Source organism: Oryctolagus cuniculus, chromosome 17 (assembly GCF_964237555.1).
Source record: "Oryctolagus cuniculus chromosome 17, mOryCun1.1, whole genome shotgun sequence".
Lineage (NCBI taxonomy): Eukaryota > Metazoa > Chordata > Mammalia > Lagomorpha > Leporidae > Oryctolagus > Oryctolagus cuniculus.
The window spans coordinates 38,307,055-38,331,068 of NC_091448.1; the positions used below are offsets into that span (position 1 = coordinate 38,307,055).

Here is a 24,014-nt window from a genome sequence, read left to right on the forward strand (position 1 = left end):
GTTTCACATCTAAAGTCACAGGTGTAGAGGAAATGCAGAGCGGGGCTGCACACAGGTGTTTTTTTCCTAGCATACAGGAGCACCATGAGGGGTGATAATCTTTAAAGACCCCCATACTTCTGCAGTGTTCCTGACTCCAAAACTAACTGCACATCAAAAAGCACTTCCTTTTGCAAAGATAATTTAGGATACTGAAGAAAAAAATAAGATTTAGAAATAAAGCTAATTCTGCCCCCCCAAGTGAGCATGCAGTCAGTGTCACTAGGGCACTGCAGAAGTGGCGTGAGAACTTCCTGGAATATTTCCTAACGTGTTCATCAGCTTCACCTCCCTTACAGTTCTGGCTCTAAGAACCACAGGCAGCTCTCAGCTCAACTATCACAAAGGCCAGGCCTGTTGGAAGGAGTAAGCCCCAGTCTGCAGCTTTGTTCTAACACAGCCGTTTAACAATGGGGCGACTTTGACAAAGGAGACCCGCAAGTCTCAGGAGTGACATGTACAAGAGCTGGCTACCGCTAGGCGATTACTGACTCCAAGGCCTCCGGGTTTTCCTGCTGTCCTGTTTGTCGTGTGTTTAACAACAACCACAACACAACAAAGAGGAGGACAGGCCAGGGCACTGGGTACGCGGGGGAGAAACGGTACACACACGTACAAACAGTTCCACCAGCTCTGTGGCCAGATTTTTCTGAACCTTTCCTCCCATACTCCTCCTGGTCGAGCTCACTAAGCCCCGGGACAGGGAGGCCCGGGGGGCCTCAAATGCAGCGGGACCGGCCGCGAGGAGCCGGGGTTCCCCCTTCGCGCAGCCTCCCGAGGGGACCCTCGCTTCGCCGCTTCCCCGCCCGCACCGAGGCGCGCGCTCCTCGCCGGAGCCCAGGCAGTCGGCGCCCCTCAGCTGAACGCCGGCGTCGCGCGTCCAAGCTCCATCCGCCCCTCAGCGCCAGGGTCCCAGGAGGCCGACCCCTCGCCCCCAGTCCAGTTCCCAAGGAAAAGGGTCGGAGCTGGCGAAAACCGCCATAACTGCCAAGCACCTATTGCTGGAGCGAAGGCCAGCTCTGCTCGGCGGCGGGGTCAGGAGCAGCCCACGGGCTCTGAGCCAGCTCTTCACACCCACCTGCCTCCCCCGGCGGCTCCTGCGCCAGCTCCCGCGGCCCCGCCGCCGCCAGCTCCCGTGCCTGGCCGCAGCGCCATCTTGCTCCCGGTCCGCCGCCGCCGCCGCCGCCGCCGCCGCCGCCGCCGCCTCCTTAGCAGCTGTCAGCCGCCGACAGCCACTTCCGGGGCAAACGCCAGGCCCCACCTCGCCGCGGACCGGGCGTCGGGGCGGGGCCGCGCGCCCACGTGACTCCTCGGGCCCACGGGCGGGGCGCAGCCGCCCGGCACCTGCGGATGCGGGGCTGGCAGTGCGGGCGCGCGAGCGGCAGGACGCTGCGGCTTCTCCAGTTAGAAACGGTCATCCAGTTTCTTAAACCAGGAGGGGGGTACACAGGCGCTCTCCTGTTACTCACTCCACGTCCTAGGCGGTTCTCTGCGCTTCTTCTGGGCATCCCTTGAGCCGATTTCTCTTAAGAGTACGCAAACCCGAGCCCCGCTGCTCCGATTCCGCCCCGGGCAGCTCGGCCGTCCCTTTGTCTTCCCTGCTGCAGGCAGAGGCAGAACCGGGTTGTTCGGGAAGCAGTTAACGACTAAGACTATGAACCTCTCCGGACATTTTTTTTTTTTTTTTTTTTACTGTGACTTATTTTTCTAATCAGCGTAAAATGTTCAGTGTAGACTTTTTCAAGCCCCAAGGAGACTGCTCACTAAATAATGTATTAATTACTAGCTTTTGTTTTTACTCTGGCCCCAGGGCTTTTACTCGGAAAGTCATTGCTAAGAACAATAAATGGTCTGGAACTTCACATGCATTTATTTTTTTAAATCTTGTCTCCTAAGAATTGGAGTTGGCATTTTACAGAAGAGAAAAATCGAGGTTAAAAGAAGTTAATTTGCCCTGGTCACACAGCGGTGAGCAGCAGGACCAGGATTCAAACCTAGGTCAGCTTGACTCCAAAATTCTAGCAGTAGGGCCAGCTGCTGTTATTTTGTGTTCTTGTGCTCTAATTGCCTGTTCACCAACTCTCCCCCTTCCTTGGGGAAAGGTGAAATTCTGTACTCATCCATTGACAAACCATATTGGAATAGGCTCCTGTCAATACCATATTTGTGGATGAGAAAATAGTTAAAAGTCAAAAAAGGAAGTATATCAAGGATCATGGAAAATGCGATCTCTGTGCCTAGAATACTTGGTTCTTTAGATAGATGGCTGCAACAGCCAGGGCTGACCCAGGCTGAAGCCAGGAGCCAGGAGCTCCATCCAGGTCCCACACGTGGGTGCAGGGGCCCAACTACTAGGGCAGGCCATCCACAGGGAGCTGGATTCAAGGTGGAGCACCCAAGACAAGAACGGGTGCCCCTATGGGATGCGGGCATCACAAGCTGTGGCTTACCCATTATAGCACAGCGCCAGCCCCATTGGTTCCTCCTCTCTGCCTACTGATTTCTAAATCTGCAGAACTCAGTTCAGGACATCAGCCTTCCACGACAGCCAGTCTGGCTTAGATGCCCTCCTGTGACCCTTCAGCATCGTGGCCTTACATCTAACAGAGAATTTACCACAGTATTTGTTCCTTCACTTTATCTTCACCATTAATTTTAAGGGCAAGAACTCTGTTATCAATCCCTATATTTCTAATAAAATGTATATTTGTTGAAGGAATATTTGTTGTGCATTTACTAGGTGGTAGGCTGAGTGCTAGGTACTTCCAATGTTAAGATACACACAATTTCATAGATGAAAAAACCAAAGCTCTGAGAAATTAAATAACATTTATTTTTTAAGGGTTGCACCAGTAAACCTACTTCCAGAATATACAGTGAATTAAGGATCTATTTATAAGAACAAACAAAAAGTTATTGGCATGTATTTTTTTGCAACCTTTAGCAGCTGTCTCCACTTGAATTCTGAAGATGAACAATTTTTGTCCCATGTAAAATATTCTATTTGTCAACTCAAAGATAAACGGATGAGAATAGAGGAAGGAAATTTAATTCAATGCTACTGAGAAAAGTGTATGTGTTACAGTTCTGTGGCAGGTAGTTCTGATAACAATCATGTTACACTAAGGCTCCACACTAAGCACCTTACTTGTATGAGGCCAATTTTTACTCCACAGTAGAGAAATAGCAACTGAGAAGAATCTGCTGCTAACAGTGAATAGTCTCCATCACCCTATGATCTTAGTTCTTTACCTTTGGCAGAAACCTGCTTACTAAATGGATTAAGGACTATCCAGCCTCAGGAAAGATAAGCCATAGAGAATGAAGCTAGAGGTGGATCAAGTAATAGGAACATTCCTCCTTATCAACATACAACATTTATCAGTTTTCAAGAGCATGCTTCAGTGATGGGAAATGAAATAGAAAGTAAGAGGTGCTCATGATCTTGGAGTTGCAACGTGATCACAGGTAGGAGAAGCTACCTCAGCATGGGGTTGAATAGGCCAAAGAATTGACTTGAAGGACCAGCTACAGGAGAGGGATCTTCTTTGCTGTGGTTCACATCACAAAAGGCCATCAAAAAAATTAAGAAGTCTTAAAGACAGCCGGTTTCTTCTTGGTAGACATCGTGTCCCTGTTCACATCCACCCAAAACAAGTACGTGTGAGAGCAGTGAAAGGGACCACCGATCTCAAGGCTTGCTTTTGCAGTTCTGTTCCAGTTGGCTAGCACACACACACCTTACCTTCCTTCACAACTGAATGCAAAAGTCCTTAAGATTTCACCACATTTGAGTGCTATTTTTAGCATATGCTTTTGTTCTTCTATAAGAAGAATCTTTTTAGATTCAAACCACAGAAATGTCAGTGAGTGTTATTTCCTCTGTACAATTATTTAAAAGTCACTGACAAACTGCAAGTTGACATGATGCACTGACAGTTCAGGAGAAATTATTCACCAGTCCCACAGCTGATTTCACAGCTCTGGTACAGAGCTGAAGTATTCCATGAAAACAACATTCATGAGGGATCATAACATTAAATTTCTGGGAAAGTCTTTTAAAAACTCTAACTTTTGTTTTCAACAGCTACTTTCTTCTTGCAGTTTGGACCAGCGACCTTTTGCCTGTGAAAAGGAAAGTAAGGAAAGTTGAACTAATATTTCTAGATAGATTTCCTTTCCATAATTCCATAATTCTATCAGTTTAATACTGTATAGGGAAAGTATGAGAGGCATTATGAACACAAACATACATTAAACATGATCTCTTCCCTTTACAAAATCAAACATCATGAGACAGAAACATCACAACAAACTCACTATGCAGTGTGACAGATTCTGATCCTCATCTAATAATAGGTGCACACTGATTCAGTGCTTATTAAGTGCTGGACATGATTATAAGTACTCTATATGTATTAATTCAAGTAATCCTCTTAATGGCTTACTAGGGAGATTCCATTATAATCTTCATTTTACAGACAAAGAAAATGAGGAAAAGAGTAGTGGAGTAATTTGTCAATCATTAGACATTGGTCATGAATTTTAGACATGAACTTGACAGTATTTTTTTAAATTTATTTACTTATTTGAGAGGCAGAGTTATAGACAGACAGAGACGTCTTCTATCTGCTGGTTCACTCCCCAAATGGTTGCAACAGCTGTAGCTGAGCTGATCCAAAGCCAGGATCCAGGGTCTCCCACGCAGGTGCAGGGGCCCAAGGACTTGGGCCATCTTCCACTACTTTCCCAGGCCACAGCAGAGAACTGAATCGGAAAAGGAGCATCTGGGACTTGAACCGGCATCCATATGGGATGCTAGCGCTGCAGGCAGAGACTTAACCTACTATGCCCAGCACCGGCCCCAGCAGTATGATTCTAAAGCCTGGTGAATGGTGTATGCCATCCATAAAGTGGTACCATGGGAAAAGGAAAAAAATTTCCAAGAAAATATCAGTGTTTTCATTCCGTATTTTAGGAATACAAAGTTCCCTGGTGTATTTAACTCACTTAATACTCCTTACTTCAAGCCCTACAAACAGCCTGATGTGATGAAGGAAAAATTGCATATGAAACAATAACTGGTTTGAATACCACTGTCCTTTATGACTTTAGGTAAGTCACTTCACCTCTCTAATCCCTGCTCCTTATATATACTTTTTAGAGGCATTACAATGTGCTTCCCATAAGCCCAAAGATTATCCTGAATCCTGCCCCGAACAGGGAATTCATGAAGACTTGATCAATGTGAATCATCATCCTATTGGACTCAGTGGCAGGTCCTGACACAGGCTCTGTGGACGCGATGGGCAGTACAATGCTAAATCAGATTGAACTGGGCCAGCATTGTGGCTCAGTGGGTTAAGCCCACCTGTGATGCTTGCTTCCCTTCTGGGCGCCAGTTTAAGCCCCAGTTGCTCCCTTTCTGATCCAGCACCCTGATAATGAACTGGGAAAGCAACAGAAAATGACCCAAGGACCTGGGCCCTCGCACCCACGCAGGGACCAGGATGGAGTGCCAGGCTCCTGGCTTTGTTTGTGGCCCTTTCAGGAGTGAACCAACATATGGAAGCGCGCGCTCTCTCTCTCCCACTCTGTAACTCTGCGTTTCAATTAAAATAAACCTTTAAGAAATAAATAAGAGTGAACTGAATTAATATTTTCAAAGATAGAAAAGACTAAATTGGGGCTGGCACTGTGGTGTAGTGGGTAAGGCCGTTGCCTGCAGTGCTGGCATCTCATATGGGTGCCAACTCGAGTCTTGGTGGCTCCATTTCCAATGCAGCTCTCAGCTATGGCCTGGGAAAGCAGAGGAAGATGGCCCAAGTCTTTGGGCCCCTGTACCTGCATGGAGACCTGGAAGAAACTCCTGGCTCCTGGCTTTGGATAGGCCCAGCTCCAGCCATTAAAGCTATTTAGGGAGTGAACCAGCGGATAAAAGATGCCCTCCCTACCCTGCTTCTGTCTCTCTGTAACTCTGCCTTTCAAATAAATAAATAAATAAAATCTTAAAAAAAGGAAAAAAAAAAAAAAAGACTAGATCACTAATGCATAGTGAAAATTTCTAAGATTAAATCATCCAAATCCCCAAATCATAGGCAATGTCAAGACATCTTGTTTTTTCATATTATATAATGCGTAGACCTGGCAGCTCTACTTGAAATGCTCATCCTAAGGAAGTGAAGTCTGCCACAAATATATGGAAGTTAAACAGCAGCTTGTCTTACCGTTCAGCCTTGGCTTGTTCTAAAAAATACTTTGGAGTTGTACTTATACTTTCTCTTTCCAATGGCTTCTTGATCATCTTCTTCTTTTGTTTGCTGAAAGTTACAGCATAAGAAGGAGAAAAATTAAGGGCAAGTTCTTCCAGAAGAAGTAAAACTAAAATTAATTTTTTATTCTTAATCATAAAATACATTTTTAATCACCTACTAGTTTAAGGTGGGGCTTTATCTACTTTAATAAATTCGATTTCCTAGGAGCTAACCCAGAGGGAGGGATGATCAATTTAATCAGCTTTTTAAAAAGACACTGTGATTAAAATGTCCTGTGTCAGCCTTACAGCCTATATTAATAAGCTACAGAATTTGATTTTGGCCAATTAGTTGCTTTTTACCAGTTTTATGTACTAAAATAATTCTAAGCATATTTTACTCATACTTTTGAAAATCTGAACTTAAAACTTCAAGGATAAAAAAAACTGGCAAATAATATTTACAAATATTTTAAAATGTTGAAAAGGTGGTATTTTTAGAACCATAATGTATAAGAAAGTATAAAGACAATGTATGAAAACATTCTCAAAGACACACATTTATACTCATATTTACAGAAGCATCATTCTCAACAGTTAATATATGGAAACAACCCAAATGCCCATCAACAGATGAACAGCTAATTAAAATGTTGTATATACATACACTGGATTATTATTCAGCCTTAACAAGGAAGGAAATTCTTACGATGAAACATGGATAAACTCTTAAAGATACTATGCTAAAAGTGAATAAAGTCACAGAAGGAGAAACACTGTGTGATCCACTTTCAGAGGAACAGCAGTCAAAACCAGACAGATCTGAAGTAGACTGGCAGGACGGCACCCCGGGTTCTAGTCCCGGTCGGGGCGCCGGATTCTGTCCCGGTTGCCCCTCTTCTAGGCCAGCTCTCTGCTGTGGCCTGGGAAGGCAGTGGAGGATGGCCCAGGTGCTTGGGCCCTGCACCCGCATGGGAGACCAGGAGGAAGCACCTGGCTCCTGGCTATGGATCGGCACAGCACGCCAGCCATAGTAGCCATTTTGTGGGGTGAACCAACAAAAAAAGGAAGACCTTTCTCTCTGTCTCTCTCTCTCTCACTGTCTAACTCTGCCTGTCAAAAAAATAAATAAATAAATAAAATAGAATGGCAGTGGCCAGAGACTGTGGTCAAGAGGAATGCATACAGAGATGCAGTTTTATAAGACAAAATTCTGGAAATGGATGGTGGGGATAACTGTGCAACATTATTAATGTATTTAAAACCACTGAACTGTGCACCTAAAAATGGTTAGGATGGTAAATTTTATGTTACATGTATCTTAACACAATAGCAAGAATAAATTAAAAAAGAAAATAATGGCATGTTAAATGTGGAGCATGAACAGCAAGCAAAAGAACATATTCACTTTAATACTACTAACAAAAGATGAAAAACAAGCAAAACTAACAATGTATTGTTTAGGGATGGATGAATGGACAGATAGATAATTACACTATAAAATAAAAGGCAAGAAAACAAGCAAAACCCCTGAAATAAGAATGTATCCGCAGAGAGCAGAAAGAGAGAAGCTCCAAGTAAATTCAAGATTGTACCTTAGTAGTTTCTGGAAACCTTTTATGTACTCTGGTACAGGACATCCGGCCTGCTGTATAACATTGGCAACGCTGAAAAAGGAACCCATAAACATAAACTGGTTTCTTGTAGAACTGACATTTATGTATGTAAACCTTCAGCACAACATAAGAGAAATTAAAACCACATGAAGCAATCCAGTAAAGTGTTCTGATAATGTGATCAATTAACACAGATGTGATCACAATGCGTTACTGGGAAAATTCCATTAGACTAAAATCAATAAATTGATGAATAACTTTAAATAGCACCTATATTTTTCAAGTCCTAAAAGCTACCCACACCCAATCCTAGAGGAAACACCGGCTGAGGCCACAGTCAAGCTGAAATTTACCAAGTGATCCCGTTTACTATGGGGTGGCATTGTTGCATGCCTGTAATGGCCAGCAACTTCTTTACTTTTCTCAACAACCAACCCCATGTGGTAAATGCTATCATCTCCATTTCACAGATGGAAAACTAAGACACATAGTTAGGCTGCTACTGGTATCATCAGAGTTGCTTAGACTCTGGGTGGATCTAGGCAGTTGGAATATCTCCTCCCCCACTACACACACACACACACACACACACACACACATACACGTCAGCCTGGCTTAAAGTGACAGAGCCAAGAGGTCAGAAGACACAAATCAAAACCTCTACCAGAACTGACAAACAGATACATGCACAAACACCCTTTGGCCATAACTGAATTTTGTTAGAAATGTGAAATGCTATCAATTGTCATTAGCCAAACTTAGAGGCAGCCAAAACGCAGGAAACTCAGCTTCTGTATTAAAGTGTCACAATGAGCTAAATTAAGAACTAAAAATCTAAACACACATCATGTGTTATCCAGGCTTCAGAAGGCTACAATTGAATAGTAATAGAATGTGTTATTAAAATAGTTTTTGCTATATGGTATATGATCCTGGACTAAATATAAAACTCCAAAGGCTGGCGCTGTGGCATAGCAGACTAAGCCTCTGCTGGCAGCACTGGCATCCCATATGGGCGCCAGTTCTAGTCTCAGCTGCTCCTCTTCTGATCCTGCTCTCTGCTTATATCCTGGAAAAGCAGTGGAAGATGGTCCAAGTGCTTGGGCCCCTGCACGTCCGTGGGAGACCCAGAGGAAGCTCCTGGCTCCTGGATTCAGATCAGCTCAGCTCTGGCCCTTGTGGCCATTTGCAAGTGAATAAGCAGACAAAAGACCTTTCTGTTTGTCTCTCCCGCTGATTATAACTCTACCTCTCAAATAAATAAATAAATAATCTTTAAAAAAATAAATACATTAAAAAATAAACTTCATTCACCCCTAAGAGTAATGACAAGGCTAGACCATAATAAGAGGTAGCAATGATGCAACATCAAGTTCAAGGCAGCCTACCCCAGACTAGTAAGTTGAGCTAATTATCCCTATTCATTACTCCCAAAGGATTCAAACTTACTTCTATGTTCTGTTTCTCTTTACATTATTCTAAGATATAGTTATGTATTTGCTATGAAAAATGCTATTTTGGGGGTGGCATTTTGTCAGACTAGGTAAAGCTTGCTGCCTGCAACACCACATCCCATATGAGTGCCTGTGAGTTCTGGCTGCTCCACTTCCTGTCCAGCTCTCTGCTATGGCCTGGGAAAGCAGTGAAAGATGGCCGAAACACATGGGCTCCTGTACCCATGTGGGAGACCTGGAAGAAGCTCCTGGATCCTGGCTTTGGACCAGCCCAGCTCCAGCCACTGTGGCCATTTGGGGAGTAAACCAGCAGATAGAAGCTCTCTCCCTATCTCCCTCTTTCTCCTTCTAACTCTGCTTTTCAAATAAACAGATCTTTTTAAAAATGTGATTTTATATATTTTCATATATTTTTATGTAATAGCTCAGTGAAAAGTTTCTTATAGAATCCAGTTATGAAACCTTTTGTTGAAAAGAATTTAGTTGGCCGGCGCCGCGGCTCACTAGGCTAATCCTCCGCCTAGTGGCGCCGGCACACCGGGTTCTAGTCCCGGTCGGGGTGCCGGATTCTGTCCCGGTTGCCCCTCTTCCAGGCCAGCTCTCTGCTGTGGCCCGGGAGTGCAGTGGAGGATGGCCCAAGTACTTGGGCCCTGCACCCCATGGGAGACCAGGAGAAGCACCTGGCTCCTGCCATCGGATCAGCGTGGTGCGCCGGCCGCGGCGGCCATTGGAGGGTGAAACAACGGCAAAAAAGGAAGACCTTTCTCTCTGTCTCTCCCTCACTGTCCACTCTGCCTGTAAAAAAAAAAAAAAAAAGAAAAGAAAAGAATTTAGTTGATATCATTACAGAATTTCAGATATAACCATCTTGTAATTATGTTAAATAAATATAATGATAATGAAGCCATTTTTCCAACTTAATACTGTTATTTTTTCTAAATTTACCTTCTTAATAACGGTTTATCGTCTTCAGTGAAAAATGTAACAGCTTTCCCCTTATGCCCTGCTCTTCCAGTTCGACCTAAGAGAAATCAGACCATTTCAGAAAAAACTTTTTTGGAAAAGGGACTCTCAAGAATCACATATGGGGGCCGGTGCTGTGGTGCAGTGGGTTAAAGCCTCGGCCTGAAGTGCTGGCATCCCATATGGGTACCCGTTCTAGTCCTGGCCTCTCCTCTTCCCAGCCAGCTCTCTGCTATGGCCTGGGAAAGCAGTGGAAGATGGCCCAAGTCCTTGGGCCTCTGCACCCGTGTAGGAGACCCGGAAGAAGCACCTGGCTCCTGACTTCAGATCAGTGCAGCTCTGGCCATTGTGGCCATCTGGTGAGTGAACCAGAGGATGGAAGACCTCTCTCTGACTCCACCTCTCTCTGTAACTCTGTCTTTCAAATAAATAAACTAAATCTTAAAAAAAAAAAAAAAAAAAAAAAAAAAAAAAGATTCACATGTATCACTGGATAGGCTCCAGGCATCAGCCTGATCTGGCTCAGCCCTGGCTGTAGCAATCATCTGGGGATTAAACAATGGATGAAAGCTCTCTGATTCTGTCTCTCTGCCTTTCAAATAAATAAAAAAATGAATTTAAATTTTCTTAAGGCAATCATGGAAAAGAGAATTAAAAGTTCAGTTTATTTTGATTACAAAAATTTTTGAAATCTATGTGAACACATAAATTACTTTTTAGGATTTTGTGATACGTTGTCAACTTTTTAAAATTACAAATTATAATTTGTAAATGTGCGATGTCTCATACAATTTACACTGTAATTTCTCATTTCCAATAAATATCTGCTTTTAGGTCACTGGATTTTCATACCATTAAAAAATGAGACAGTCTGAAGAGAATAGTAGTGGTGCCAAGAGAGATGAGTAGGTGACAGAGGGTAAGAAAAACAAAGGTAACTCACCTATCCTGTGGATATATTCCACAGAGCTGGTCGGAAAGTCATAATTGATCACCAAGTTCACGCCTTTAAAATCAATTCCTCTGGCTAGCAAGGCTGTACAAATAAGAACCCAGATTTTTCCTGCTCTGAAGCTGTGGACTGTATTATCTCTCTGTGTAACAGAATATATATTAAATGTTTTTGTGCTATTCTGGGAACGGAAAATGGTACTTCATAAATTTAATGTCAGTATTTTAAAACTAAGTAGTTTATGACTTTACCTGTTGCTGGGTTCTCTCTGCATGGATAACATCCACATTAATACCTTCATATATGAGTTCATGAAAAAGTTCTTTAGCCCTTTCAATGGACTGAACAAAAACAAGTACAGGTGGATTGAAACCCTAAAAGAAAAGACAGCAAAAATCAACACACATACCCTATAATCAGGAATACAAAATGCTCAGTATTTCATAACAAGATTTGAGTTCACAGGACAACCCAATTCAATTTCTTTCTTTTATTGAAAGAGTTACAGAGAAGCAGAGGCAGAGACGTCTTCCATCCACCGGTTCACTCCCCAGTTGGCCAAAATGGCCATAGTTAGGCTGATTCGAAGCCAGGAGCTTCTTCCTTGTCTCCCATGTGGGTGCAGGGGCCCAAGGACTTGGGCCATCTTCTACTGCTTTCCTGGGCCATAGCAGAGAGCTGGATCAGAAAGGGAGCAGCTGGGACTTGAACCGGCACCCACATGGGATGCCAGCACTGCAGGCAGTGGCTTTATCTGCTACGCCACAGCGCCGGTCCCCCCAATTCAATTTAGTATACTTTTATTTCCAAATTTCTTATACCAGTGGCATATATCTTTCCCTATCTCCCTCACCATTCATTCTTTTCTTTTAAAAAAGATTTATTTGGGGCCGGCGCCGTGGCTCAATAGGCTAATCCTCCACCTTGCGGCGCCGGCACACCGGGTTCTAGTCCCGGTTGGGGCGCCGGATTCTGTCCCGGTTGCCCCTCTTCCAGGCCAGCTCTCTGCTATGGCCAGGGAGTGCAGTGGAGGATGGCCCAGGTGCTTGGGCCCTGCACCCCATGGGAGACCAGGAAAAGCACCTGGATCCTGGCTCCTGCCATCGGATCAGCGCGGTGCGCCGGCTGCAGCGGCGGCCATTGGAGGGTGAACCAACGGCAAAAGGAAGACCTTTCTCTCTCTGTCTCTCTCTCTCTCTCACTGTCCACTCTGCCTGTCAAAAAAAAAAAAAAAAAAAAAAAGATTAAAAAAGATTTATTTGAAAGGCGGAGTTACAGAGAGAAAGGAAAAGACAGAGAGAGAGAGACAGATAGATCCACTGCTGGTTCACTCCCCAGATGGCTATAATAGCCAGGGCTGGACCAGGCTGAAGCCAGGAGCCAGGACACAAACTGGCACCCATATGGGATGCCGGTGCTGCAGGCGGGAGCTTAACCCACGGCGCCATGAAGTTGGCCTCTCACCATTCAGTCTCTACAATGGGTTCTTTCCACTCAATTTGAACTGTATTCGCCATCTTGTTAATTCTAATAGTCTCATCAATCCCCTTCACCTCCCTATAAAAAGGAGTGACCACTCTTTGAAACAATCATCTCTTGGCTTCTTATGCCTCAAATATTTTTGATTCTGCTTAACATATAGTGACTATCTTTTTTTAAAAAGGCTATAATTTATCTTTATTTGGAAAGCAGAGTGAGTGACAGAGAGAGCTATAGAGATCTGCTGGTTCACTCTCCAAATGCCTCCAACAGCTGCAGCTGGGCCAAGTGGAAGCTAGGAATCTGGAACTCAATCTGGGTCTCCCGTGAAGGTGGCAAGTATGCAACTAGTTCAGACATCATTTGCTGTCCCCAGGATGCACATTAGCAGGGAACCGGGTCAGAAGTGGACCAGATCCCAGATACTCCAATACAGGATATGGGCATCCCAAGCAGCAGCTTAACCTTCCGCATCCCAACACCTGCCCCCATAACTGCCTTTTTAATGGACTGCTCATCCAATTATGGTGCTCCTTGGTCTTCAGTTACCTCACTATAATCTTACTGAGTTAAATTAAATCTCAGTATCAACTCTAGCTCTAAGCAAATTATTTTTACATTCACATCATCACACCCTGTCTCTCTCATATTAGCTTTCTGTATTTTCAACTGTTCACTTTAGGGCTTCTTAGCCTTTTTATATTAACTTACACACTTTTCATGCAATGAAAGCTAAGATGCTTTTTAATAGGCAATTACTCATTCACACAAAATTGTACATATAGCTCTTTGTTCCCAAAGTATATAATTTCTAAGTGAATATCTGCGAAAACCTCAAATTTCCTAGTGCTAAATGATATCCTTATTCATATTAATAAAATGAACACATATAATATTTACTATGTGGTAAGCACTATTTTAAGTACTCTGTATTAACTTATTAATACTAAAACAGTTCTATGAAATACCTATTATTATCCTACTCTTCAGATGAGGAAACTGTGGAGCAGAGATTAAATTGCCCGAAGTTAGAAGAGTAGAGCTAGAATTTTTATCTCTCTTTTTCTTCCTAATATTCATTTATTTATTTATTTGGAAGAGTTGCAGAGAGGAAGAGACAGAAAGAGCTAGATCTTTCATCCAATGGTTAACTCCCCAAATGGCAGCAACTGCTGAGGTTGGGCCAAGTCAAGGCCGGGAGCCAGGAACTCCATCCAGTTCTCTCACATGGCTGGCAGGAACCCAGGCACTTTGGGCCATCCTCTGTTCCATTCCCAGGGGCATCAGCAGGGAGATGGGTCAGAAGCAGAACAGCCAGGACTCAAACCACTGCTGTGACATATGATGCTGGCACAGAGGGCCCTCAGTTAAAATTTCAACCCAGGCTTCCAGACTCTTAACCACTAAAGTATACTGCCCCCAAGGTCACCAGGTACCTGCAAATACTGCATCCTCCAGTGATTCTGAACATTCCTTGAGCTGTCATCTGCTTATTTCTTCCCCACCTCTGCCCAGCCTAGTTCTACAGAATACCACTTCATTTTCTTACTTTCAATTCTCTTCCCTTATGATTCATCCTACATCCTATCATGTGACTACTTTTGCCTCAAAAATGTCTAGTGGTCTCTCTCAACCTGACCCCAACTTCAAGTCCAATTCTCTACTGTAAACTCTTCATTAGTCTCCAGGCACTTGATGTTCACACACACCTCCAGAGATTCTACCCAAGCTGCTCTCGCAGCCTTTATACACTATGCTCCCTGTCCATTTTTTTTTTTTTTTTAAGATTTTATTTATTTATCTGAAAGGTAGAGTTACAGAGATAAAGAGACAGAAAGGTCTTCCACTCGCTGGCTCACTCCCCAAATGGCTGCAATGGCCGGAGCTGGGCCAATCCGAAGCCAGGAGCCAGGAGCTTCCTCTGGGTCTCCCACGTGGGTGCAGGGGCCCAAGGACTTGGGCCATTTTCCACTGCTTTCCCAGGCCATAGCAGAGAGCTGGCTGGGAAGAGGAGCAGCCAGGACTAGAACTGGCACCCATATGGGACACTAGGGCTGCAGGTAGAGGCTTTAGGCCACTATGCTATGGCACCTGCCCCCCTATCCACCTTTTGTCCCACAGACTCTTCAGGGCTCAGATTAGAGCATTTCTTTTGAGACTTTCCTCAATTAGCTCAGCACCCCGGATGGCTCTGTGGAGATATATTATACCATTCAGTCTTCTAAGGTACTTTATCAAAAATCATCTTACACAGTGGATTTATTTTATCCCCTAAATAAGACTCAATTCCAAGGCCAGGGCCTAGGATTTATATTTATTTTATTTTATTGCTCCATGCCCTGAGTTCTTGGTACCTAACTTTTAACTTACTGCTTCTACTCAATACTTGAGGGATAGAAACAGAAAACCTCACTCAGTGCCCTAATTTCTGAGAAACAAGCAGAGGGATGAGGGAAGGAAGGAGGCACACATAGCACAGAGGTGGAAAACCCTCTTTTCAGGGTATTGGGTGAATCTTCTAGCCTACTCAGAAGTGGGAAGGGAAGATGCACCATATTCGAGAGTGAGCCTCTCCTCCCTGGGACAGGAGCAATTAACAGTTTACCACTGGATTATTAAATACAATACATGAAGATGACAATATAGTGCTGAACCTCTAACCGGCAATAACATGAGGCTTGAACTTTACCGAAATTTAAGAATGTAGCCCAAATATACCTTTTTAACAAGTTCTCTCATGGCCAGAAGTTTTCCAGTCTCAGACCCCACAAACAGAAGTTCTTGTTCTACAGTCTCCACAGCAGAATTCCTGAGAAGAAAATAACACCTCACAGTTTGCAAGAGCCAACTTTTGCTTCCCCTCCTAAACTCTGAATAAATGAAAACATTTATAAAAATCAACTTTTCCATTATCAACATACTTAATTACTTACACTTTAATTTGAACACAGAATTATCATAAACGTTTTGTTCCAATTATAAAAGTGCAGGGCGATGGGGCTGGAGCTGTGGCGTAGCGGGTAAAGCCACCCCCTGCAGTGCCGGCAACCAATATGGGCACAAGTTCAAGTCCTGGCTATTCCATTTCTGATCCAGCTCTCTGCTGTGGCCTGGGAAAGCAGTGCAAGATGGCCCAAGTGCCTGGGCCCCTGCACCCATGTAGGAGACCCAGAAGAAGTTCCTGGCTCCTGGCTCCAGATCGGCTCAGCTCCAGCCATTGAGGCCATCTGGGGAGTGAACCAGCAGTTGGAAGACCTTTCTCTCTGTGTCTCTCCCTCTGTCTGTTAACTCTACCTCTCAAATAAAAAATAAACCTTTAAAAAAAAAAATGAAGGGCCAGTGCTGTAGCATAGTAGGCTAAGCCTCCACCTGCAGCACTGACATCCCATAAGGGCGCCAGTTCATGTCCTGGCTGCTCCTCTTCTGATCCAGCCCTCTCTGCTTATGGCCTGGGAAAGCAGTAGTGGCAAGTACTTGGGCCCGTGTATCCACCTAGGAGACCTGGAAGAAGCTCCTGACTCCTGGCTTCAGATGGGCCAAGCTCCAGCCAATGAGGCCATTTGGGTAGTAAACTCACAGAGAAGACCTCTCTCTCTCTCCCTCTGTCTGTAGTCTGCCTCTCAAATAAATGAATAAAAAACTTAAAAAAAATGCTACCAAGAAAATAAAAAAAATACAGAAAATTATAAATAACAAATCATCCACAATTCTACCATTTTAAAATTACTGATGTTTTGTTGTATTCTAGTCATAAATTTTCATGTGCCTAAGTATTTATTTATAAAAATTTTCTAAACATAAAATTATTGGGTAAAATAATGAGAACTTTTCAAAGTTGCGTATTTGCCTAAAATTATGTGCTTATTTTTATTTATTTGAAAGGCAAAGAGAGATAGCAAGAGATCTCCTGTGTACCAGTTCACCGCTCAAATGCCTTTAACAGCCAGGGCTGACCCAGGAGCCCAGAACTCAATCTGGGCTCCCACATGGGTAGCAGAGACCCAGTCACTTGAGCTACTGTCTGCTGTCTCCCAGGATTGCATTAGCAGGAAGCTGAACCAAAAGCAGAGCTGAGACTCAAACCCACACACTCCCATATAGGGTGTAGGCATCCCACAAAGCGTCTTAACCTCTGCACCAAATGCTTGCCGTCAAACTTTCACTTAATAGTTAGTGGCAGGTTATTAATAAACTGACAGTTGGATTGAGGTATATTAAGGCTTTATAAATAGTATTTAAGGGACTGCCATATCTTATACTGTCAAAAATATCTGTACTATTCTGTTGTTATATTTATGGTGCATTTTTTCTGCTTTCTTTGTATACACAGGCCTTTTAATTTAAATAGATGAAGGACAGGAATTTGGTGCAGTGGTTGAGACTCCCCTTAAGACAACCACATCCCCTATGAGAGTTCCTGGGTTTAAGTTTGACTCCATTTTTAATTCGAGCTTCCTGCTAATGCATAGCCTGGGTCACAGTACTAGGTGCCTGCCACCATGGGAGACCTGCACTTAGTTCTGGGCTCCTGACTTTGATCTGGCCTAGCTCTGACTGTTGCAAGCAACTGGAAAGTGAATCAGTGGCTGGAAAATCTGTCTTTCTGCCTTTCAAATAAACAAATACAAAATAATAAAGAAAACTTAGGGCGGGTGTTGGTGTTAAGCAGCTGTTAAAGATGCCTATCTCCTATTATCAGAGTGCTGGATTCAAGGCCCTGGTGTTCCACTACCAATTGAGCTTCCTGTCAGTGTACTGGAAGGCAGCAGTACTTGGGTCTCTGCTACTCATGTGGGAGAGTTCCTGATTCCTGGCTTTGGTGTGACCCAGATCAGGCTGTTGTGGACATCTAGGAAGTGAACCAGCAGATGGAAGATCCCTGTCTTTCTGCCTTTCAAATAATGAAATGAAAATAAATATTTTTATTTACTATTGACCTGTTGTTTAAAAGGTCTCAGGGCAGGCATCGCGGTGCAGCAGATTCAGCTGTAGCTTGCCCACATCCCATACTGGAGTGCCAGTTGAGTTCCAGCTCCTCCACTTCAGATTCAGCTTCCTGCTAATGCACAATGTGATGATGGTTCAAGTGCTTGGGCCCCTGCCACCCTCAAGGCCTCAGCTGGCCCAGCCCTCGCTGTTGCTGGCACTTGGGGAATGAACCAGCAGATGAAGATCTCCCCCTTTCTCTCTTGCTATGCCTTTCAAGTAGATGAAAATAAACATTTAAAACAAAAGGTTTTGTACTAAAAAACAAAAGCAAATTTGAATCTTAAAAGATATAGAAAAGGTATTCTTTTTTTTTTTTTTTTTTTTTTTTTTTTTTTTTTGACAGGCAGAGTGGACAGTGAGAGAGAGAGACAGAGAGAGAAAGGTCTTCCTTTGCCGTTGGTTCACCCTCCAATGGCCGCCGCTGCAGCCGGCGCACCGCGCTGATCCTGGCAGGAGCCAGGATCCAGGTGCTTTTCCTGGTCTCCCATGGGGTGCAGGGCCCAAGCACCTGGGCCATCCTCCACTGCACTCCCTGGCCATAGCAGAGAGCTGGCCTGGAAGAGGGGCAACCGGGACAGAATCCGGCACCCCAACCGGGACTAGAACCCGGTGTGCCGGCGCCGCAAGGTGGAGGATTAGCCTATTGAGCCACGGCGCCGGCTTAGAAAAGGTATTCTTTACTGTTCCTCTCACCTTCTTTTTCACTTCATATGGTATTAGAATACTTTCTCATATGCCTGCTACTTGGTTACATGCTATCAAGTGGCAACACAAGAATTTCCTTGAATTTTCTTCTACCACTACATAATTTATTTGGCATAAAATGCTGCCCAAAGTATTTTCTTTTCCTTTATTATTTTTGGTTAAAGATTTTTTTTTTTTATTTGAAAGTCAAAGTTACACAAAAAGAGAAGGAGAGGCAAAGAGAGAGAGAGAGAGGCAGAGGGAGAGACAGAAAGGTCTTCCATCCTCTGGTTCACTCCCCAATTGGCTGCAGTGGCTGGAGCTGCACTGATCTGAAGCCAGGAGCCAGGAACTTCTTCCAGGTCTCCCATGCAGGTGCAGGGGCCCCAAGGACTTGGGTCATCCTCCACAGCTTTCCCAGGCCATAGCAGAGAACTGGTTAGGAAGTGGAGCAGCCAGGACTTGAACCGGTCCCCATATGGGATGCTGGGACTGCAGGTGGCAGCTTTACCTGCTAAGCCACAGTGCTGGCCCCACCCAAAGTGTTTTTCAAAGAGCATTATAATCAAATGGCTCTGTAACATCAGCTTCTTCCTAGTATTCAAAGAAATTAAATCCTCTGGGTGGCCACAGAGCTCACGTCACACTCTGTGGGCAAGAAAAATCAATTGAAAGCATGCTGATAGGAATGCCAATATGAAAATATGAGAACTTCTGTTTGTATTATTCTAAAACAGAACCTCTTTAGTCAGTCTTGACTTAACAAATGTTTCTATTGATAAACTCTCTTCCTCTTAGCCTCAGGCTGAGTACCCTATCTCCTTGAATCTGAAAAAATCATTTGCATTAAAAAGCAATCAGTGGGATTTTGCAGGACAATAATTACTTACCTCGCTCCAATGGATACAGTGATGACATTGTCCAGGTTGAGTTTGCACCACTGTTCAACATCATATGCAAAAGTTGCACTGAACATAGCTCTTTTGACCTTGTGGGATGTGCAGGCCAGGAAAATGGAAGCCAGCTGGTCTCTAAATCCAGTTTTGCCATCTTCAAACAGTTTGTCTGATTCATCTACTACCAGCCACTCAACACTAAGAAACAACAAAACCACTTATAGATAGCGAATTGGAAAAGCCAAGACTCTTTACTCAACAGTGGGGACTCAGGATGCAGTCAGACTAGGATGCTGCTTCTCAGATCTTTTATCAAACCAGAAAAAGGTATACAAATAAGCAGGAATGGGGCTGGCACTGTGGCATAGAGGTGAAGCCTCTGCCTGTATGTCAGCAACCCATACGGGCAAGGGTTCAAATCCTGGCTACTCCACTTCCTTGCTAACGTGCCTGAAAAGCAGTGGAAGATGGCCCAGTGCTTGGGCCCCTGGACCCACACAGGAGCCCTGGAAGAAGTTCCTGGCTTTGGATCAGTCCAGCTCCAGCCACTGTGGCCTTTTGGGAGTGAACCAGCAGATGGAAGATCTTTCTCTCTGTCTGTCCTTCTATCTGTGCCTTTCAAATAAATAAATGAATCTGAAGACAAATGGAACTCAATATACCTATTCTATTAGTCTCAAAAATATGAGGTTCCACTGTAGCAACAGAGCTTAGCATACACCTCATGAACTCCATCACTACTGCTGAAAGATGCCAAAAGCTCTAGGGGAACTTTGTGTTCACTGCTTATCAGAATGTGTAACTTTCTTCCAGACCAGATAGTTATTTTTCCTATGAGTTTAATGAGAAAAATTATTCTTAGCATCAACAATGGCAGAAGTTGGGAAACTGCAAGCTCGAAAAGATACTAATACAAGCAACTGAGGACAAAATACAATCAACCAAATGAATAGCACATACAAAAGGCATTTTATTTTCTGTACCTTGTTAAGTCTATTCCTGGTGGATCTTGCTTTAATAAGTAGATTAGTCGATTTGGAGTAGTCACAAGAATATCTGCAAGAAGAACAAATGGTAGAAATTAGACTTATCCTTCTTGAACTATGGAATTAAATCTCCTGAATTTCAGTTAATGACCTCAATGGGAATGGGAGGGTGGAGTTATATTCACTAGCAAACCCCACAAAAATTTTTCCCTAAGCTAATACACAGGTTTTTCTCTCTTTATAAAAAAAGATTTATTTACTTATTTATTCAAGAGGTAGAGTTACAGAAAGAGGAAGAGACAGAGAGAAAGGTCTTCCACCCACTAAAACTGGACTGATCCAAAGCCAGGAGCCAGGCACTTCTTCTGAGTCTCCCATGCAGTTACAGGGGCCAAGGCACTTGGGCCATCTTCCACTATCTTTCCGGGCCATAGCAGAGAGCTGGATCGGAAGGGGAACAGCTGGGACTTGAACCGGCACCCATATGGTATGTCGGCACCACAGGCAGTGGCTTTACCCACTATGCCACAGCGCTGGCCCCTACATAGGTTTTCTTCATCCATCACAGCACAGTACTAAATCCCTTCCCTCCTTTTATTATACTGGAGCAGCCTTTCTCAACTTCTGAAGAATACTACATAATTCCAAAATTCAATTTCAAACTTATTTTCCCCAAGAAAATTCTTTTTTTAAGGTTTATTTTCTTTATTTGATAGGCAGAGTTAGAGAGAGGGACAGACTAAGAGAGAGAAATCTTCCACCCGGGGGTTCACTCTCCAAATGGCTACAACGGCCAGAGTTGGGCCAGACCAAAGTCAGGACCTCCATCTCAGTCATCCACATGGGCGCAGGAGCCCAAGGACTTTGGTCAACCTCCAATACATTCCCAGGTCATTAGCAGGAAGCTGGATTGGAAGTGAAACAGCTGGGACTTGTACCAGAACCCATTTGGGATGCTGACACTACAGGCGGCAATTTTATTCACTATGCCACAGCGCCAACTCCAAAAATTCTCTTTAAATTAGGGGTGGGGAACCTTTCTTCTGACAAGGGTCATTTTAACATCATCAATGAGCCATACAAAAGTATCGACTTAAAAATTAGCCTGCCACAGACAACATTTTTTTTTTTTTTTGGTAAAGATTTATTTTATTTGAAAGGCAGAATTAGAAAGAGAGGAAGAAACAGAGAGGGAGAGATCTTCCATCCATTGCTTCACTCCCCACATGGCTGCAACAGCAGAGGCTGGGCCAAGAGCTTCATCTGGGTCTCTCATGTGGGTGTAGGAGCCCAAGCACTAAGGCCATCTTCAGCTGCTTTCCCAGGCACATTAGCAGAAAGGTGGATTGGAGTGGAGCAGCTGGGACTCGAATCGGCACCCATATGGGATGCTAGCACCACAGACTGTTTAACCTCGTGCACTGCCCTCCCTAGACTTAATTATTTCAAGTCCCACCAATGGTTACCTTGGCAGGACCAGACCAAAGGACTTCACAGGCATCATATGATAGCCTGTGGGACAGACATCATGCCCCACCTCCAGCTTTAATGAAACTTTACTCAGAAGATGGAATTAGATTTGCTGGTTGATAAGAGGGTAAGGACGTCAGCCATTCTTATCTGCCAATGCGTTTCTATGGCAGATTTGAAATCAACAGTATAATGCATGGTTTCTCAACCTTGGCAGTTGATCATTGGGGCCAGATAATTCTTGGTTGTAGGGGGCTGTCTTAGGTACTGTCAGATATTTAACAGCATGCCTGGGCTCTGACCAGTTGTGACACTTCAGGTATATCCAAATATTACCTAATCTCTCTGTGGTAGAGGGTGGGAAGCAAAATTGTCTCCAGCTGAGAACCTCTGGGAAGCTACTGGGTAGAGCAGGGGAGGGGAAGGGATTTCTCGTAGCTTCTCTAACAATCAAAGTGATTCTCGGTACATATATGGCTCTTACATGGCAACTAGAATATTCATTATTTTTTAACTCCCTTTTATGGTCTACATCCCAAGCATGAACTCCTTACCAAACTTCTTAGATGATTTAGGCCCAAATTTCTTGGCTGCCTCTGCTGCTTTGTGGATCATGTGTATCCTGAATCCTGTTCCCTCAGAGATTTTAATTAACTCTCGGTGAATCTAAAACAGAAAATGATAAAAACACAAGCTGCTAAGATATATGGGTAATATGTACATTCTCTTTCACATTAATAAAATAAATCTATTATCAACCCATGAGTATCAGAAATTAAACCTACAATAAACTGTAGATTAACCTGCTATCTCAGTATCTTAGAACTTCAAAGCCTAACAGAATCTGGTAGATTCTTTCAGGTCTAGTAAATTAGTTCCAAGAGATAAAACTAATATTGTTTCAATGTGTTACACGTGGTTTTAGGATACAATACTATGATAAGGGCCGGCGCCACAGCTCACTAGGCTAATCCTCCACCTGAGGTGCCGGCACACCGGGTTCTAGTCCCGGTCGGGGCGCCGGATTCTGTCCTGGTTGCCCCTCTTCCAGGCCAGCTCTCTCGTGGCCAGGGAGTGCAGTGGAGGATGGCCCAAGTGCTTGGGCCCTGCACCTGCATCGGAGACCAGGAGGAGGCACCTGGCTCCTGGCTTCGGATCAGCACAGTGCACCAGCCGCAGTGCGCCAGCCACTGCGGCCATTGGAGGGTAAACCAACGGCAAAGGAAGACCTTTCTCTCTCTCTCTCTCACTGTCCACTCTGCCTGTCAAAAAAAAAAACAAAAACAAAAAAAAACAAAAAAAACAAAAAACTATGATACGACTACTTGGCACTTGACATATTTTTCAAGTTAAGCACCACAGGAGGATGGAGCAGATCCTTGTAGTTTGACTTTCTCAAAAACTGAGACGAGGGGCCAGCACTGTGATGTAGCAGGTTAAGCCTTCGCCTGCAATGTTGGCATCCCAAATAGGTGTCAGTTCAAGTCCCTGCGGCTCCACTTTTCGATCCAGGTCCCTGTTAAGGCACCTGGGAAAGCAAAAGATGGCTCAAGTATTTGGGCCCCTGCAACCATGTGGGAGAGAAAACTGGAAGAAGCTCCTGGCTTTTGTCTGTCCTAATCCTGGCCATTGTGGCCATTTGGGAAATGAACCAGTGGATGGAAGAACTCTTTCTCACCATCTGTCTCTTTCTCTTTCAAATAAATAAATAAATCTTTAAACACCCCCCCAAAACACCCGAGATGAGGCTTCATTTTTCCAAGGGAAGAAAAGAAATTTTAGAGAGGAACGACTATATCACAGTAGCCTTTCAACTTCAAGGGGCATAGAGCAGTTATTACAGTTATGAATACGAAAATGTTTTAGAAAATCATACAAAGACTTCAAAGATTAGCCCACATGCAACAATATACAGAGCACTGTGCTTTGCATGCCACACCTGACCATGACAAAAGACACAGTTTTATCTTCTTTAAATAAGAAAGATCACTGAAGCAGATACCAAATGCATTCTGTTCAAATGTTGGAAGTCATACCTGGCTGGCAAGTTCTCGTGTTGGGGATATAATCAGGGCTCGGAAGCCTTTATTTGTGGGCTGTTTCAGATGCATTAAAATAGGAATGCTAAAAGCCAAAGTCTTCCCAGATCCAGTAGGTGCAGAGGCCAGAAGTTCCCGACCCTAAAAACACAGAGTGTAAGTATTTCTTCCACATTTGCTTTTGTAACACCATC

At 43.9% G+C, this 24,014-nt stretch overlaps 2 protein-coding genes across 28 annotated transcripts in view; both read right to left on the reverse strand.

The window, feature by feature from the left end:
* The window catches only part of SYNRG (synergin gamma), an 89,493-nt gene extending 88,186 nt beyond the window's left edge, over positions 1 to 1,307 (reverse strand). For 5 of the 27 annotated variants that reach the window (XM_070061044.1, XM_070061036.1, XM_070061043.1 and 2 more), the window contains exon 1: positions 1,118 to 1,306. In XM_070061044.1, coding sequence (XP_069917145.1) covers positions 1,118 to 1,194 — 77 coding nt within the window. In that variant the 5' untranslated portion in view covers positions 1,195 to 1,306. Of the gene's footprint in view, positions 1 to 1,117 lie in introns of all 27 variants that reach the window. The other 22 variants (XM_051824680.2, XM_070061045.1, XM_070061042.1 and 19 more) reach the window with 7 other exon arrangements.
* A 1,542-nt stretch (positions 1,308 to 2,849) lies between these two features.
* DDX52 (DExD-box helicase 52) overlaps positions 2,850 to 24,014 on the reverse strand; it is a 32,919-nt gene continuing 11,754 nt past the window's right edge. Inside the window, exons 5-15 of the mRNA XM_002719247.5 lie at positions 23,818 to 23,961; positions 22,336 to 22,447; positions 20,309 to 20,381; positions 19,320 to 19,523; positions 15,475 to 15,565; positions 11,529 to 11,651; positions 11,269 to 11,419; positions 10,308 to 10,383; positions 7,888 to 7,959; positions 6,267 to 6,359; positions 2,850 to 4,164 (exon numbers count right to left, since the gene is read on the reverse strand). Of these exons, the coding sequence (XP_002719293.1) occupies positions 4,107 to 4,164; positions 6,267 to 6,359; positions 7,888 to 7,959; positions 10,308 to 10,383; positions 11,269 to 11,419; positions 11,529 to 11,651; positions 15,475 to 15,565; positions 19,320 to 19,523; positions 20,309 to 20,381; positions 22,336 to 22,447; positions 23,818 to 23,961 (1,197 nt within the window). The 3' untranslated portion in view covers positions 2,850 to 4,106. The remainder of the gene's footprint in view (positions 4,165 to 6,266; positions 6,360 to 7,887; positions 7,960 to 10,307; positions 10,384 to 11,268; positions 11,420 to 11,528; positions 11,652 to 15,474; positions 15,566 to 19,319; positions 19,524 to 20,308; positions 20,382 to 22,335; positions 22,448 to 23,817; positions 23,962 to 24,014) is intronic.